General features: G+C 28.6%; 2 protein-coding genes across 2 annotated transcripts; both read right to left on the bottom strand.

Annotated features, from left to right (window-relative positions):
- Positions 1-717: 717 nt before the first annotated feature.
- LOC136076925 (uncharacterized) lies at positions 718-3,038 on the bottom strand. Its single transcript, XM_065790834.1, has 4 exons — positions 2,714-3,038; positions 2,398-2,607; positions 1,706-1,880; positions 718-1,312 (listed from the first exon to the last, which is right to left on the bottom strand). Exons 2-4 carry the CDS (start codon positions 2,548-2,550, stop codon positions 948-950), a joined length of 693 nt encoding a protein of 230 aa, XP_065646906.1. The 5' UTR covers positions 2,551-2,607; positions 2,714-3,038; the 3' UTR covers positions 718-947.
- Positions 2,770-8,243, bottom strand: LOC136076924 (uncharacterized). Its single transcript, XM_065790833.1, has 4 exons — positions 3,777-8,243; positions 3,365-3,613; positions 3,106-3,220; positions 2,770-2,874 (listed from the first exon to the last, which is right to left on the bottom strand). The coding sequence occupies exon 1, from the start codon at positions 6,580-6,582 to the stop codon at positions 5,125-5,127; it is 1,458 nt and encodes a 485-aa protein (XP_065646905.1). The 5' UTR covers positions 6,583-8,243; the 3' UTR covers positions 2,770-2,874; positions 3,106-3,220; positions 3,365-3,613; positions 3,777-5,124.
- Between the last annotated feature and the right edge of the window lie 8,334 nt (positions 8,244-16,577).

Here is a 16,577-nt window from a genome sequence, read left to right as displayed (position 1 = left end):
CTTTCTTGACAATGTTACTAAACAATAACGAACTTCAAACAAATCTGAAGTATGCTACATACTTAAATCATAATTAAAAGCTTACTGAGAAAAGGATGGGTTTGCCTTATTTCATGATGAGCTTTGAAATGTTTTTAAAACATTACAATCCAAAAAAAATCCAGGTCTTACACTCTTAAGCCGAATGGTTCTCGGAAGAACTTTTAAAGGTTCTTAGCGGTTATGCCAATGGAGCACCGTTTTAGGTTCCTTAAAGAACCTTATAAATTGGTTCTTCGTAAGAACCCTCCGATAAGGTTCCTTAAAGAACTACTTAGGGATCTTCGAAGAACTCTATCACGGGTGCTATATTTGAGCAACCGTTGAGGTTCTTCAAAGAACCTTTCACACAGTTTCGCATAAATTGCCTTCATAATGTTATCTTTTGTGGCATTTTAAATGTATTATATGAAATAATTATTATTTTTGCCGAGAGACACAGGTATTACTTTAGCAACTATTTTTAATTTTTTTCAAAATCATATTTAATTCCTTTTTAATTTAATAATGTAAATTAAATTTATTTTAATAAATTTTTGCTTTTTACAAAAACTTTATATTTTATTTTACTCTGGTTTTTGAACAAGAGTTAAAAAATAATAAAAAATAAATAAATCCATTTATATTGTTTTTATTTCTATTAACCATTTTATTTTATTTATCCGGAGAAAAACAACGTTTAAAGAAATGTTTTATATTTAATATAAAATATAGCATAGATACTTTTTTACTATAACAGTTTAAATACAATTTTATAATATATTGTAAATATTTGTAATAAATAAATAAATATAAAATAAATGTAAAAGCACTCCATAATAACATAAACAATATATTTTGGGGGTAAAAAAAGTTGAATTATTAACAAGGCAAATATATAATTTCAAAAGCATAATAAATCAATTTGATTACTCATTCAAAGTATTTGCCATTCTCGTTATAGTCACTGGTGATTCTTTAGAAGACAATCCATAAACAATATGTTCATAAAACAACAACGTGTTCTTCAATTGCGCTGGATATTGAATATTATATATATAATAAGATGCAAAAACACATGACATAGCTAACGAAACATCAACATCGCTGCAATGCTCTATTATGTTGCAACCATCCAACATAACACAACATTCTTTTGTAAGTAGCCTTTGTTTTTTTGGCACTTTGATAGTTGGCGTACTCTGCACTGGTTGGTTGTCAAACGTAACCAAGCAGTCAATAGATTCTTTGAACAATCTTGGTAAAAGTATAATAGCTGCATTTAAGTTGGCATCTGTAATGTAACAAATCATTTATAAAATATTATGTTAATGGTAAAAGAAAATCGACAAGACCAGCCCTTAGAATTAGGTAGAAAAAGCTTTAAAATCATATTATTTGGATGGCATTAATACACTGACGAAAAAGTCTAGTAAAAAATTATAAAACAATATAAAAAAAAGTCTAGTAAAAAATTCGAAACAATCAGCAAAAACTCTATGACCTCAAAAACATATTGGCAGTTAGGTCACCATTGCCGAATGTAAATCCTAATTCCAAGGGTTGTATAAGGCCATGTGCAACTACTAATAGTAATTGAAATCAGATGCAATTTAATTTACTTTTACTTTACATTGTACTTAATACACATTTAAAAAAATATTGAAACACAAATATTCAACATTACCTTTCTTCTTGGAGTCATCAATTTCACACTCAATTTCTGCAGAAATTACATTTACTATATCATCTTTATGCTTTGATTTTACTAGTTGCATAATTTTGTCAGCCATTCCACCTATACATTGGTGGAGTTGTTTGTCAAGATCTTTGGCAAATCTTAATCTCATTTCATTTAGAAACTTAAAAAAAAATACATATATATAATATTAAAATTGCAACCATTTATTTAGTGTTTAAGACATTCAACAAAGTTTTAAATTTAAACTACTATACTATAAATGTATTTTAGGGACCAATATGCTATAATATCAACTTATCTATTATTTATTCATATTTATTATATAAAAACAACTTTTTTCTAATAAAAACCCAAATGAAGTACAAAATGGGTTAGATATAAATCATCTAAGAGCATAAATCGCTCTCTTTTAGAATTCCGATAAAATTATTATCTATTTGAAAAAGTGAGTACTAATTAATTGATTGTTTACCCTATATATAACACGTTTAAAAGTATCAATTTATATAAATTAAAAAAGTTATTTTTGTCAGACTGCCAAAAGTATTTTGAGATAAAACTTTATTCAAAGAGAATAAAAAAAGTACGATAATAATACAATAAGTAACTAATTTATAACTTTAAAAATAGTAATAAGAAGAATTTTTATGTAAAATATTATGCTAATAAAAACAAACCAATCTAGCAATAGAGAGCCAAGGATAAGTAGATTTTAAATCTGCTTTACTGAAAACAGAATTAAAATCCTTTGCACGAGCAGCACAAGTACGTTGCTGGCGATCCAACAGCACGTTAATGTCTGGCCGGAGCTTATTGCATTCTATTTTCATGTCATCATGATGTTTTACAACAGTCGTTTCATCCTCCCCAATAGGAAGTTTGTTTGGCTTTAATCAAAAAATGTTTTAAAAATAGAAACTTTATTTTTAAATAAATCTTTCTTTTTATTTGTGAAAAAACTAAATGCATGCTTAAAGCAAAAAATATTCCTACCAATTCTCTATTTTTCCTAGGACACGATTGGTTATCACTAACAGCATCTTCCTTCCTTTTTCGACCTCTACCTTGTTGACCAAATTTTTTCTTATGTTCAGCAACAACAGACAAATGGATTAAAGGAGCTCTTTCTTTTTTAAACTTGTTCTTTAAGCTTTCTAATAGTGTTGGGTACCAATTTAATATACATATAAATATGTGTGTGTTTAAGTGTTTAATATTTTATCTATTTTTGAAATTAAATTTCAGTTTACAAATTGAAATATAAATAAACTTAGAAATATAAATATAAATAATACATATATAATACATATAAAAAATAGGGATGTAATCAAAAATAAACATACTCATAACATGAGTAGCAACAAAAGCATTATATAGAAACTTACACAAACAACATTTCTATAAGAAGAAGAAGTATTTTTTGATGGGAAGTCACTTAAGTGTGGATACCTACTGCAAATGGCAGCAAGTACAGCTGAGTATTGGGCACCTGATGGATACCTATACAAAAATCTTCAAATATATATTTTAAATAATTTTTAGATTATACATATGTATTATAATATTATACATAAATTACATTTATTTATAAAAACAAGTTTTGTATAACCAAATGAAATTTAAGTTTTACATAATGTAACTTACATGGTGTATCTGCTGATATCATCATAAAGACATTGTAAAAGCTGATTCCTACATTTGCTACGATTCAAGTTAAGAAAACAATGATCTTTGGCATCCAAAGCTGCATTTACTGATGTAGGCAAAATGGGTAGTTGATAACACACTGGCCATGGTTTCATACTTTGGGACACTCCAGCAATCATACTAACATCTCCATCGCAAGATATTAGGGATGTTATTGATGTATTTAAAACACCATTTTCTATAGCACTAATTGATATATTATTTTAATTACTGCGTACTCTAATTACATTTTCTTTTTGTAAAAAACAAAACAAAACCTTTTACAACTAATATTTAAGAGTGATATATATCAGAAAAATTAAAAAGTAATATATAAGCTAAAATAAAAATTTGTTCACTAAGAGCTTACTTGCTGTTCATGTGAAGTTATAAGATGCCTTATAATTTCAATGAGTACTACTTGTCGTCGAATTGTCTGACGTAAACTGGCCACCATTGTCTCAGTTAAAGACACCAGCGTTTTTCTATCAATTTCTTCCTCTATAATAAAATACTTACAAAAATTGTGAAAGGGTAAATGTTCAGATTTTAAATTAATTAATGCAATAAAATATTTAATCAGCTAAAGACGCGGCAGCCCTCATAAATATAACACACAAAATTTTTTATTTTATTTTAATTAATAATAAATAAAGCTAAATATTTGCACATTTCAACAAGAAAACAATTTATTCAAATAATGCTATCAAGTTAACTACAACATTGTTATAATAAAAATCTAAAGAGATTCTATAAAAAACAACTGTATCTGAGTGTAATATAACAGCACCCATCCTGCAAAACATATGTGTCTATCAATTGGTGATCAAGAACATCTGCTGGTAAGCATATTGTCAAATCTTCTTCTTCCACAACTCTGAAGGCATGCAAGTGAGCAGAGTATTTATCACAAATAAGCAACTTACCACAAAACACCCAGTGATGACGAAATCTTATAATATGATAGATTTTAAAAAATAATGGTATTTCTTCCACATGTAGTAAAGCTAGAATCACTGTATCATGAACATGAAATTGGATTCCATTTATAAGCAAGCTGCTACACTTCCAAATAGTTTCTTTCTTATCAGTCATACTATAAACAAAAAAACTTACTAGTTTTTCTTGAATAGAAGCTGCTAAACTTTCAAACATAATGGAACAAAGATTATTAGTTTTCTCATATTCTTTGAAGAAATCTGAGGATGTCATCTCCCAACACTGCCGTAACTGGTGTCGTTTTGCAAGCGAATAGGCAATATTTTTAAAATTTCTAATCGAAGAAGCTAATTTTTTGAAATACAAGTGTTTTGCTTCAAAACGCATACACCATAAATAACGCAGTGGCCCATAATCATTAATAAGACAAGCATAATGGAGCATGAAATGAAATTTGGGTGTAAAATTGTCTGGAAAAAGTTCAGTAAAATTGTCTGGAAAAAGTTCAGAAAAATTGTGCAAAAACTGCTCCACTAAAAAATTGCAGAAACGTTAACACAGATTACGAAATTTTTGGAGCAAACACATAATCAGCTATTTCTCTAAGCTGTAAATACAACAACCAATATTTGTTAGACATTGGTATACGATTCCCTATCATAAATGATAACAAACGAAACATACAACATTTTTGTGAAGCTGATCCAATAAAATTAATAGAAGTAGCAGAGCGTACAACAAATGGAACTGGTTTATTCAATCTGTCATTTCTGTGTTTTCTATATTTCAAATATATTAGGCTCGATATTCACCTGATCAATTTCAATTAACTTATCTTCTTTGAGTTTCAACAACAATAGACTAATTAATCGAGGAGTTGTACCTTCCAGCATGTCATGCATTATGTCTGGTGGAAACGATTGCATGACTTTAAAATATGATAAGTTTAAAAAAGGACAACGTCTTTCAACACCGTACATACTTGATGAAATCTGACCATGGCCTGAAATAGCAGCCAAGTGATACTGATGGATTTCATCAGTACGAAGTGTTGCATCAAGCTCAGAAAATATTTTAGTTTTGTTAATATATGAAGTCATACACTGACGACAAAAAAAACCAGAATTAAAAACACGACGAAAACCAGTTAGTGCATGGGCTGAAAGGTTATCATCAGAGATTGTTGCTAAGCCACCATATAATCGTATTTGTTGGCCATCAACCATAACTAATATGCCTTCATTTTGTAATTTTTTTAAATCTTGAATGAAAGGTTTTAAAACATCCTTGTATGTTTTATGTTCTTTAATTAGTTTTTCTTTCACAAGAATGCATAAGTATATATTTTGAAGTCTTGATATATATTTATCTTCAATGTTACCCAGGAAAAAGTAAAATGCACATATTTTATGTACTTTACGATGAGCTCCAATCGGATTGCATACCTCAAATTCATCGATATACAAATGAAGTCTTAAAGCATACTTGTGATTAAAAATGTTATGGTGCTTGCAAATAAAACCATCTGAATATGAATAAAGCAAATTTGTTTTCGCAGACAAATCATTCTCTAATTTTCGTTTTATAGAATTCCATATTTCCTCTTTTTCAATTAACTGTTTAAGCAGCGGTAAAATTGGAATGTATTGAAAAGACTCTTTAGTGATTGTGTTATTATCATTATTAAAAATTGTATCACCAAAAGCATTTCCAATAATAGCACTTTTAGGTAAACCATTTTGATGATCAATTACTATTGATTCTACACAAAAATCATTTTCATCTAAAATATCATCTTTAATACACAAATTTATTTTAAGTGGCAAAATAAGTCCTAAATTGGTTTTACTAAAGGCAATAATTTTTTTGCTGGAGTTAACAACTGATAAAACTTTATCTAAAATCAATTCATTGTTTAGCAAATTTTGTAAATTTTCATTAGATACTAAGCTGTTGCCTAATTCCTGTTTTATAATACTACAAAAATTATTGTTGTAATAAGTTAGCAATGATTGGACTTCATTAGACAAATCAATTTGCACGACAGATGGTACAGAATGGTTTTCAGCTATTCCGACAATAAACAGAGCAAAATGCTGCTGCAAGGTGCCTAGCAACTTGTCTAATGACATAGACAAATCAGGTGAATCAGATTCTGATTCAGAATGAAAACAACTGATAGTTGCATTGTTGAAAACAACTGAATGTTGCACATTCATATCCGTTGTTTTGATCATCGCAGTTTTCTAAATATTCATTTTCTAATATTTCAGCAGTTGAAGTATTGCAGACGTTTGTTGAGAATATATATGAATAGTAAATTGTAGTATGTTTAATTCGAATATGCTGACGCAAATATTTTACAGATTTATAGGATACTGGGCAACCATCAATATTACATACTGCAAGATAACCAGCTGTATGCTCATGCATAATGTACAAATGATCTAAATATTTTTGCATAGAATACTTATGTATACCGCATGTGAAACAAGTAAAGCATATAATATTACTGCTTGCTGCCACTCCAAAATATTTTACTTAAATTTAAGTTGAAAATGACTTGACTAAAAAAAAAATTGAAGTTCAAAAATAGTTATAAAATAATTTATTTTATCTATTAATATATTATTTAATAAAAAACTTAAAACAACAATCAAACCAGTAATTTTCTGTCTCAATTCTGGCAGTCCTTTTAATTCTAAATATCTGCAGACATCTTCTACACTCCAATTTAAATGTTCTGCCATACCAAAAACCAACAAACACTTTAAATTTAAATAATTTTAAATCAGATTCTAATTGTTTTTTATGCTTTTTACAAAATACCATTAAGCGTTAAACTCCAATATGCACGCGAGATATATGAAGAACCCTTATAAAAGGTTTTAAATAACGAAGAACCTCATCGAAATTCTGAAATTTGATAAAAAAGTTTACAAGAACCATACAACTGCGCGAAGAACCTGTTAGCTAATTAAAGAACCCCAAATGAACTTAAAGAACCATTTGGTGCGTCAAAGAACTCTCAAAGAACCATTTAGATTTACAGTGTAATGACATAAAGTCTCAGATTGTTAAAGAGGTTATGACACTATTAAATATCTTTTATTGCATATTTTTAATTCCCATTAAAAGATTTGCACTAAAAAACTACCACGCGTAGTTTCAATATTTAAGAGCAAAGATGATTCTTCTTTATTAAACTATAGATCCATCTCAATGCTCCGATGCTTTTCAAAAATATTAAAGCGCATATTATATAATAGACCTTTTACATGTCCCTAAAAACATAACATTTTTTATATGAACAAATACGGATTTAAAAAAAGCTAATTAACTAAACATACAGCAGTAATGTTTAATTAATGAAATCGGTTGTATGGTATGGGTTTAACAATCATGGATATACCCTAAGAATTTTAATAAGTCTGTTAAAGGCTTTTAATACAGTAGAGCACAAGATTCTTCTATAAAAACGTTGCAGTTACGGAACAAAAAATAAAAAATAAGTCAAAATTTAAAAAGAAAAAAATTTAAAAATTAATCGCTACCTAAACAATCGGAAACAAAGCCAACAAGCTTTTTTTGAACATTGGCAAAGTAAATAATCTTTTCTAACAACTATCTAATTCAGACACATTACCATTAAAACTTCCAAATGTTTTATTTGGCAAAACTAAATTAAAAACTAGATAAGCGTATTGAATTGCTATGGTTACTACTAGATAAGCATATTAATAGAAAAGATAACATTAAGTTAATAAAATATAAAACATCTTAAAACATTGGAATTGTATAACTATAAATTTTAAATCAGACATGTTTCAAAAATTTCTATTTTGCATTTGTATGTGAATACAGTTATAGAAATATTGCTTCGTGTTTACCAATTTAAACTTGGAGTGCATAAAAAATAAAAAAAAACTGTAAATTACCAAATGCAAATAGATAAAATAATGAATGAACTGAAAGTTCTTAAGATTTACTAGAAAAGTATCCCTCAATTCGCGTTAAACTAAAAAAATGATTTAATTTAAACATTTTATGTAATTAATTCCATTAATTGATCACAGATATCAAATAAAACATTCTAGAAGCAGTATATTTTAAAAACTTTACGATTTAAATTCCTAATATCTAACTGAGAGTCTCACCATAGGTGAGAAACTCATTTCTCACAAACAAAACAAAAATGAAAAACCTGACCCAACATTTTAAATGCTACTTGAATGCTTACTTGACCTCAACATTATTGAAACATTTTCTTCTTTTCAGAGTTTTACACATCCTGAAAATTTTTTTTGTATATAATATCTTTGTTTATTGTTTTAATACCTTTTTTTATTGTTAAATCTTTCACTATCAAACCAAAAATCTTTATTAATATTGATTGTAAATTATAAATGTTTTATTTATATTGCATTGTAAATACTTTATTAATTTTGGTTACTTTATAATTGTTATAGTTTTGTTAAATTTGCTTGATCATTTCATTGAAATTGATTGTAAAATATAAATGACATTACCAGGACAAGGTAATACGGCTATCGTCTTCTACTTGTTCCAGTCATCTTTTACGTTAATAATATTGTAAAATTTTTTATTGATAAAGCCAAAAAAAGTTATATTGATAATGAAAAAAGTAAGGAAAAAAGTTCCGTTTGATGATGATGTGAACTAGGGTTGGGAATCCCGGGATCCCGAAATCCCGGGAATCCGCGGTTTTTAACAATCCCGAAATCCTGGGATTAAGCATTTAATTCCGGGATCTTGTTTTTAATTGTTTTCAGTTGAACATTTTAAATTAAAATTTCTTCGGTTGAAAATTTGACTATTTTCATATTGAAAATTCCCGAATTATTATTTTTTCGTTTGATTGCAATCAAATTCGAACTTTAAAAATTCGAAATTCTTGCAATTATGTTATTGAATAATTGGATTATAATAATTGAAATTGGATTGTGCTTAGTCGCATTTATTTAAGTTTCTTATCTCGAATATTCGTTATTTGATTGTGACAATTTTATAGTACTTGTTTTAAGTAAATTAAAATTGCTGGTTATTTGAAATGTAAATTTTCTTAAATAATAAGAAAAAGTGATTTTACGGTTTGGAAACATATCTTACAAAAAGAAAAAAGGCAGACAGCATATATAAGTATCCTGGCTAAAAAAAGATTTTAAAAAATGGAGGTGGCTCAACGAAAGATTTCCATACGCACCATACGTTTCCATACTTTCCTCGAGATCAAACAATGAATTGATTGATCTCGATGCTAGTCACAAGCATCGAGGAAACCAAATCAATGTTACTAAGATAACTTGTGGTCCAGTCATCAAAAAGGTAAAAAATTAATAGTAATGTTCAAACAATCACCAAAAAACCCCGATATTTTGCAGAAGTGTGTGGCGGCTAAATTTGGTAAGCAAACAATTCTAATAAAAGACTGCAAGACTAGTTGGAACAGTCTTTTGTTATTGCTTAAACGCGTCTATTTGTTAAAAAATTGTATACAAAAGACATTAATAGACTTAAGTTTACCGGAAGGTGAATCTTTGGTTTTATATAGTAATGAGATTAAAACTGTATCTATTTTTAATGCGCTAGTCCCAGTTAAAGCAACAGTTGAGGCTCTTTGCCGTAGGGATGCTAATTTGTTTACGCTCTGCTTCCTCAAAACGTATTTTAAAAATAATCAAAAACAACCAAATATTTACATTATATTTATAAAAACAACTAGTCCTTTATAATTTAATAATTAAGTATGTATAGTAAAATAAAAAAGAATTTCCTAGTAATTTAATAAATAGTTTTTTTTTAACATATTTTGAATGTGTTATTAATTTTATTAAGTTTTACTTGAATAATATGTTAAAATTTTTCAAAAAACAGGTATTTAGAATTCCCGGGATCTCGGGAAATAAATGTAATCTCAAAATCCCGGAATTGAAAATATAGCACTGGATTACAAACCCTAGTCTGAACCAGTGAAGATTTGATGTTTAGTATTGTGAGGGATGCAGGGTAGACTTGTTAAAAAATATAAAATTGCTCAGAATCTCAACAACTGAAAACTTTTCTAGTATATATTACCCTTGTAATGACAAGTATGAAATTTTTTTTTATATAACAACTCTAACACCCTCCTCCGCCTACCGATGTAACTTTAATGAAATTGCTCATCTTATCATAAACTTTCAAATCACAAAAAACATGAAATTTTTATTATAAAAAACTGTTGCCTAACGTTGGATGGTTTCAAAAGGAAGGAAAAATCCAGAAGATTCTGTAAGGTTTTAAACAGATTTCCAATATACTCTGGATTGTTGCAAAAGGTTCAAACAGGTTTCATACTATTCAAGGAAGCTCCAGAATATTCAGGTTTGTTTAAGAGCATTGTGATAGAAAACATTCTGGAGTTTACCAAAACATTTAGACACTCTCCAAAAAATTCTGAAACATTTCAAAACACTTTACAAATTTTTGAAACATTCTGGAACCTTCCAAAACATTTTCAAAATCAAGAATAATCTGAAATGTTATCGAAAATACTAGAATGTTCTAAGTGAATGCGAAAAGTTCTGTAAAGATTCGTTTAAAAGAAAAATAGTTACTTTGATGAATAAAATCCTCAATAAAATTTTTTAAAACTGTTTTATTCCATAAGAATAGTCCGCGATAATCCATACAAAATTTAAAAAGATTTGTTTGAAAAATGGGCTGCTTAATAAAATTATCTTTGCGTAAAATGTATTTATTTTTATCTTTTGATGAATACAAAATATGGAAAGAAAATTTAAACATAAAACAAAGAATATTAAAAATATTAAGGTCATATATATTAAAAACTTTTATTTCAAGTAATAGAGGCTTGGCATGAGTATAACAAAATTTTTAGAACAAAATGAACGAAAAAATAAGGAAGCTAATATAATAATATTTGGTGTAACAAAATCTGATGCAACAACCGATCTGGTAACAGAACCTGATGCAACAAACAATCTGGTAACAAAATCTGATGCAACAACCGATTTGGAATAACAAGCTAATGATTTTAATGTTGTGGAAGAGATATTTAACACGATCGGAAAACCAAATTCTCCGGTCTTTCAGAGAAAATTTAAAAAAAAATTGTTAGTCAAAAACCTGCTCAAACTTTAGTACGCTTTAAGGACAAGGAACAAAAAATACTATACTTGCGGCAGCAAAGGAATTACGCTCACGAGAAAATTTGAGTTTGAAGGATATATTCATTAACCCAGATAAAACATTAGCCCAAAGAGCCCATACATTTCAAGGCTCTGTTCTGGGACCAACTTTGTTTTTAATTTATATCAATGATTTTCCGGATAAGTTAAAAAATATAATCCGTGATAACAATAGTAATGATCTACAGAATGACACAAACTCTATTTTTAATTGGTGCAATGACTGGAGTATGCAATTAAATATAGAAAAATGTAAAATGATGCATGCCAATATAAGTAATAAATTAAATAAAAATATCAATAAATGTTACATTTCTGATTATCAATTGAGTACTGTGGATTGTGTAAATGATCTTGGTATCATGTTTAAAAGCAATCTGAAATATGGTCATCATATATCTGCGTGTGTTTCTAAAGCAAATAGAGTTTTAGGTTTTATCCGACACACATTTTCATTTTTAAATCCTGATATACGTAAATTGTTATATGTTTCGCTAGTACGCCCTCATCTAGAATATGCGTCTTCTATTTGGAATCCATTTTTAAAAAAATACATTAATCTTGTTGAAGGAGTACAACATAAAGCAACAAGACTTATTCCAGGATATTCAAAGCCTCTTTATTAGGAAAGACTAAATAGACTTAATTTAACAACCTTATCTATGAGAAGAAAGGAAGTGATTTGATTAACTTTTTTAAATGTCTTGATAGTTCTTATCAGCTAAATATAGTATCTTCCCTAAGGAGCTTTTGTCGACCAACTGGACCAGCCGGAAGTGTTCATGACTATATCCACAATCATAGGTATACTTCTGAGATCTGTAGACACTCAAGTAGAAAGAATTTTTTTTTCCAATCGTGTTATTTCAATTTGTTTGATGTCGAACTTAATAAGTCAGTGTTAAACTTTAAAAAAAGTTTTGATGAACTTTATCATGTGAATTAAAATTTCAAATTGTGGTTTTTAAACTTGCTGCTAAAGTAGATTACCACTCAGTGAGCATTTGCTCACCGCAGCAATTAAATAAATAAAAAAATAACGGGCTTTAAAATATATAAGACGTGCTACATGCTTCTGCTGACAATAAAGATGTTAAAGTTTATTTTTATTTGTACCGCCCCAAGCAATGTTTGCATAGTTTATGCGACAAAATTAGTTAATGTGAATAAATGAGTGATATAATTGTACTAAAGTATGTTTATTTAAAACTTTTCTTGCTTTGTACAATATTCCTATACGTTTTAAAATTTTTCTTGATAAGTTTTTAATGTGATTTTTCCATGTAAGATTTTCATCTATACAAACAGCTAGAAAGTTGGTTACTGTTACTTGTTTAATTTGTATATTGTCAATAACAAGATGGGGCATGTTAAATGGCAGTTTATGTTTTTTGATAAGAGGATGGAAAAGAACCCATTTAGTTTTATTAATGTTAAGAGATAATTTGTTAGTCTTAAACCAGTCAGATATTTTGATTAACTTGATGTTCACGTAATGAAATAAAGTATCAAATAGAGTATATAGGAATGCTTTTGTAAGACATAAATAAATTAGTGTCATCAGCAAACATAATTGTTATTAAATCCGAGGCTTTGTATAGATCAATAATATAAATAAGGAAAAGAAGAGGTCCTAATATGCATGTAATATTTAACATCCGCATGTAATATTTAACTCCGCATATAATGTTTAACAAATTTAATGAAAATGTTTCATCGGCGTTAACAAATTGTTTACGATTATTTAAATAACTTTTTAACCATTTTAAAACACTGGCTGTTATAGCATAATATTTTAATTTTTTAGCAAGAATTTTATGATCAATGGTATCAAACGCTTTTGCTAAATCAATAAATATTCCCAATGTGAATTTAGAATTGTTAAATGAGTCTGATATATTTCTTGTAAACTGAATAATAGCATGCTCTGTTGAATTATTTTTTTAAAATCCATATTGCATGTTATATAATAATTTGTTTGATAAAAGGTGATTGTATATTCTGTTGTACAAAATTCTTTCTAAAATTTTAGAAAAAAAGAGAGGATAGAAATATTTCCCCAGGCAATATTTATATTCAATATTTTTAGAAATTTTGGTACAAATGTAATAAATGTGATATTTCCATGTAATGTGTTCATCCAGGAGAACTCCTAATACTTTATAAACAGTCTCTTACTTTAGAACACAGTCTCTTACTTTAGAACGCAATCTCTTTTAATCTCAATTTAGTCAATAAAAATTGAAGGCAGTTTTACGGTTAGATAACGCTTTTTTCAAGCGAATGGAAAATAATAGAGTTAGTTTAATTAATATTTATCATTAATTTGTGTTACATTTGAAACAGGTAGAAATGTTTTTAAGCTCGTCATTCTTTGTAGAAAAAAAGTTTACAAATATCATTATTAGAAAAAAATAGGTTAGTGTCGTCCGCAAAAATAATATTAAGTAGATTTGAGGCTTTTTTTAAGTCATTAATCTAAACTAAGAAAAGAAGTGGTTCTAATATAGAGTCTTGCGGAACACCACAGGTTATATGTAATAAATCCTTTTGATAAACATCATTACCGGAAACATAATGTTTCCGGTTTGACAAAATAACTTTCGAACCACTTTATTACTCTGTTATTTGTTTCATAGTACTTAAGTTTATGAAGTAAGATTGTATGATCAACTGTATTAAATGCCTTTGAAAGGTCAATAAAATTACCAAGTGTGTATTGGGAATTCTCAAAGAATTTGATAACTCACGCACACATTGAATGATTGCATGTTCAGTAGAACTGTGTTTTTTGAAACCAAATTGGTTACTATATAATAGGTTATTCTCTAATATACATCACTTTTTTCTAAAATGCAAAAAACAGAAGTAGGTTGATAGCTAATATAAGTTCTATCACCTTCTTTAAAAATCGGTGTAACTTTTGCGGTTTTCAATTGATCAGGAAAAATTCCTTGATGTATTGACGTTTTCAAAACTTTAAAGAGAATATCTTTTAGTTATTCAAAACAGTCTATAACTATATTACCATTTATGTCATTGGCACCAGTTGCTTTATTTTTTTTTAATGATTTAATTTCAAATGTTTGTGACTTCTGTAATTTGATTTAGTTTCAAATGTTTAATACTTCTGCGATTTGCGATTGAGTTACAAATGTTTAATACTTCTGTGACTTGATTTAGTTTCAAATGTTTAATACTTCTGTGACTTGATTTAGTTACAAATGTTTAATACTTCTGTGACTTGATTTAGTTTCAAATGTTTAATACTTTTGTTTAGCGAGGACTTCCAACTTAATAAGTGTCTTGTTAATGTGTTTTTTTTATATGGCATTTAAGTTAACGATTCATGATTAACAATATATTAAACGATATATTTCACAGTGTCACGAAATGAACCTAATATGAACCTCGTGACCCTAGAAAATCCTTTTGGGGTGTGATAATGGGGATATATAGGAGTGTATTAGAAGTGATTTTGAAATCTTTTGTCCGTGGAAGAAAAATCCAATCAAAGTTTTCTATTATCACTGCTCTAAATAATGACTTTAAATTTCATAGAAGTCTCCATTAAAAAAATTTGACATTTATTTATTCATTCTGTGTATCAAAACACTCCATTTGCAACCAAATATTGACAAAAAAAACACATTAACATTACAATTTCTTTAGGAAATAAAGCAATAAATTGATTTTTAGCTATGAAAGTCTGACTTTCATTAAAAACTTCAATATTTTTTCTGAATGACCAAAATTACCATCTTAATTCAACAAAGATCTAGATTTATATATAGATTCTGACATATAGCACACATAAAAAAATGTAATTCTCTCTCTTTCTTTCAAGTAATGACATCAAAATGAATGTTTGCTGTTGCAATCGATCAAACAGCTAAGAAGATTCTTTGGGTAGTCTGGGTGGTTGCTAGGCCTTTTGAAATGTTGACAATGATTATTGAAGTTGTGATGCAGCGACTCTGTTGCTTGTTCTGAATACCGGTTATGCCGGTTGATAAACTGGGGAACATGAAAGAAGACTGCATGTACTTTGGGAGTGATGCTTGTATTTGGAAGCTTGAGGTTAGAGTCCCGGAGTTTCTCAATTAGTTCACAGTAGTTCTGTTGAAGTGTATTTCCAAAACAGACAAGAACAACTGCATCAAACTTTCGGAATGTATCAATGAATGGCAATGCCAAGAAACAAGAATTTGCCTCTGCAAGTTGTTGAAGCTTGTCAACTTTTCTTAAAAGCTTTCTGCAATCATTTTCAGCAAACTGTCCCATATGAAATGTCTGTTGTTGAATGTTCATCATCTTTGGCCACTTTGTTGCATTTTGCCATAACAAACAGAGATTCTTGAAGAGGTAATTGACAATGCCAAGTAGAAGGTGAAGTTCCATTGGTGGAAAGAAGTCTAAGATGAGTGTATCATCTGGCAATCTAATAGCAGACTAATGTACAACATTTAGAAAGTCCCGTGCTCTTTTTTTTTGACCACCTGCAACTTAGAAGCCTGTGTATGATGATGTTAGCAAGTTTCATGTCACATGACAACACAAAAGAAATCCTTTCGAGGCACAATTTGTCAAGAATTTGTTTCACATTACCATACTTTTCAGGTTGATTTTCTTAAACAGCTACCAACAATTGGCGTTTCACACCGACAGTGATTCTCAGATCTTTGCAGTGCACAAGTAATATCTTGGACTCCTGGCTGTCAGTTTTGGTTGTGTTTATAATGTCGCAGGTGACAAAAAAAATCAGAAATATGCTTTCTAAGTGATTCGAACTTTTCCCAAAAGTTTTTCTTAACCAGGCGATGTAGAGTAATTTGGTTGAGAGTTGAAACAAGCTTGTTCATTCCTCTGTTAGACAGGCCAGTCTGATTTTGAACTTGTAAAAGCTGTTGAGCAGTCAAAGTGGATGTTGGTGGAAAAAGTTTTCTTTGCCTTGAAGATCCTAAAATTATTTCTTTCATCAACATTCATTTAAAAAATGCTAAAAGATTGATTTTTAGTCA

Source organism: Hydra vulgaris, chromosome 02 (assembly GCF_038396675.1).
Source record: "Hydra vulgaris chromosome 02, alternate assembly HydraT2T_AEP".
NCBI classification, from domain to species: domain Eukaryota; kingdom Metazoa; phylum Cnidaria; class Hydrozoa; order Anthoathecata; family Hydridae; genus Hydra; species Hydra vulgaris.
Note: the sequence above shows the minus strand (reverse complement) of the source record. Positions and strands in the feature narration are given on the sequence as shown.

Excerpts from the sequence above, each read along its gene's own strand:
- LOC136076925 (XM_065790834.1), bottom strand. The coding sequence starts at position 2,550 with ATGAAAATAGAATGCAATAAGCTCCGGCCAGACATTAACGTGCTGTTG. Across the intron at positions 1,881-2,397 it reads GGCTCTCTATTGCTAGATTG|TTTCTAAATGAAATGAGATT; the intron begins GTTTGTTTTTAT and ends TTTTTTTTTAAG. Across the intron at positions 1,313-1,705 it reads TGATGACTCCAAGAAGAAAG|ATGCCAACTTAAATGCAGCT; the intron begins GTAATGTTGAAT and ends GTTACATTACAG.
- LOC136076924 (XM_065790833.1), bottom strand. The coding sequence starts at position 6,582 with ATGATCAAAACAACGGATATGAATGTGCAACATTCAGTTGTTTTCAAC.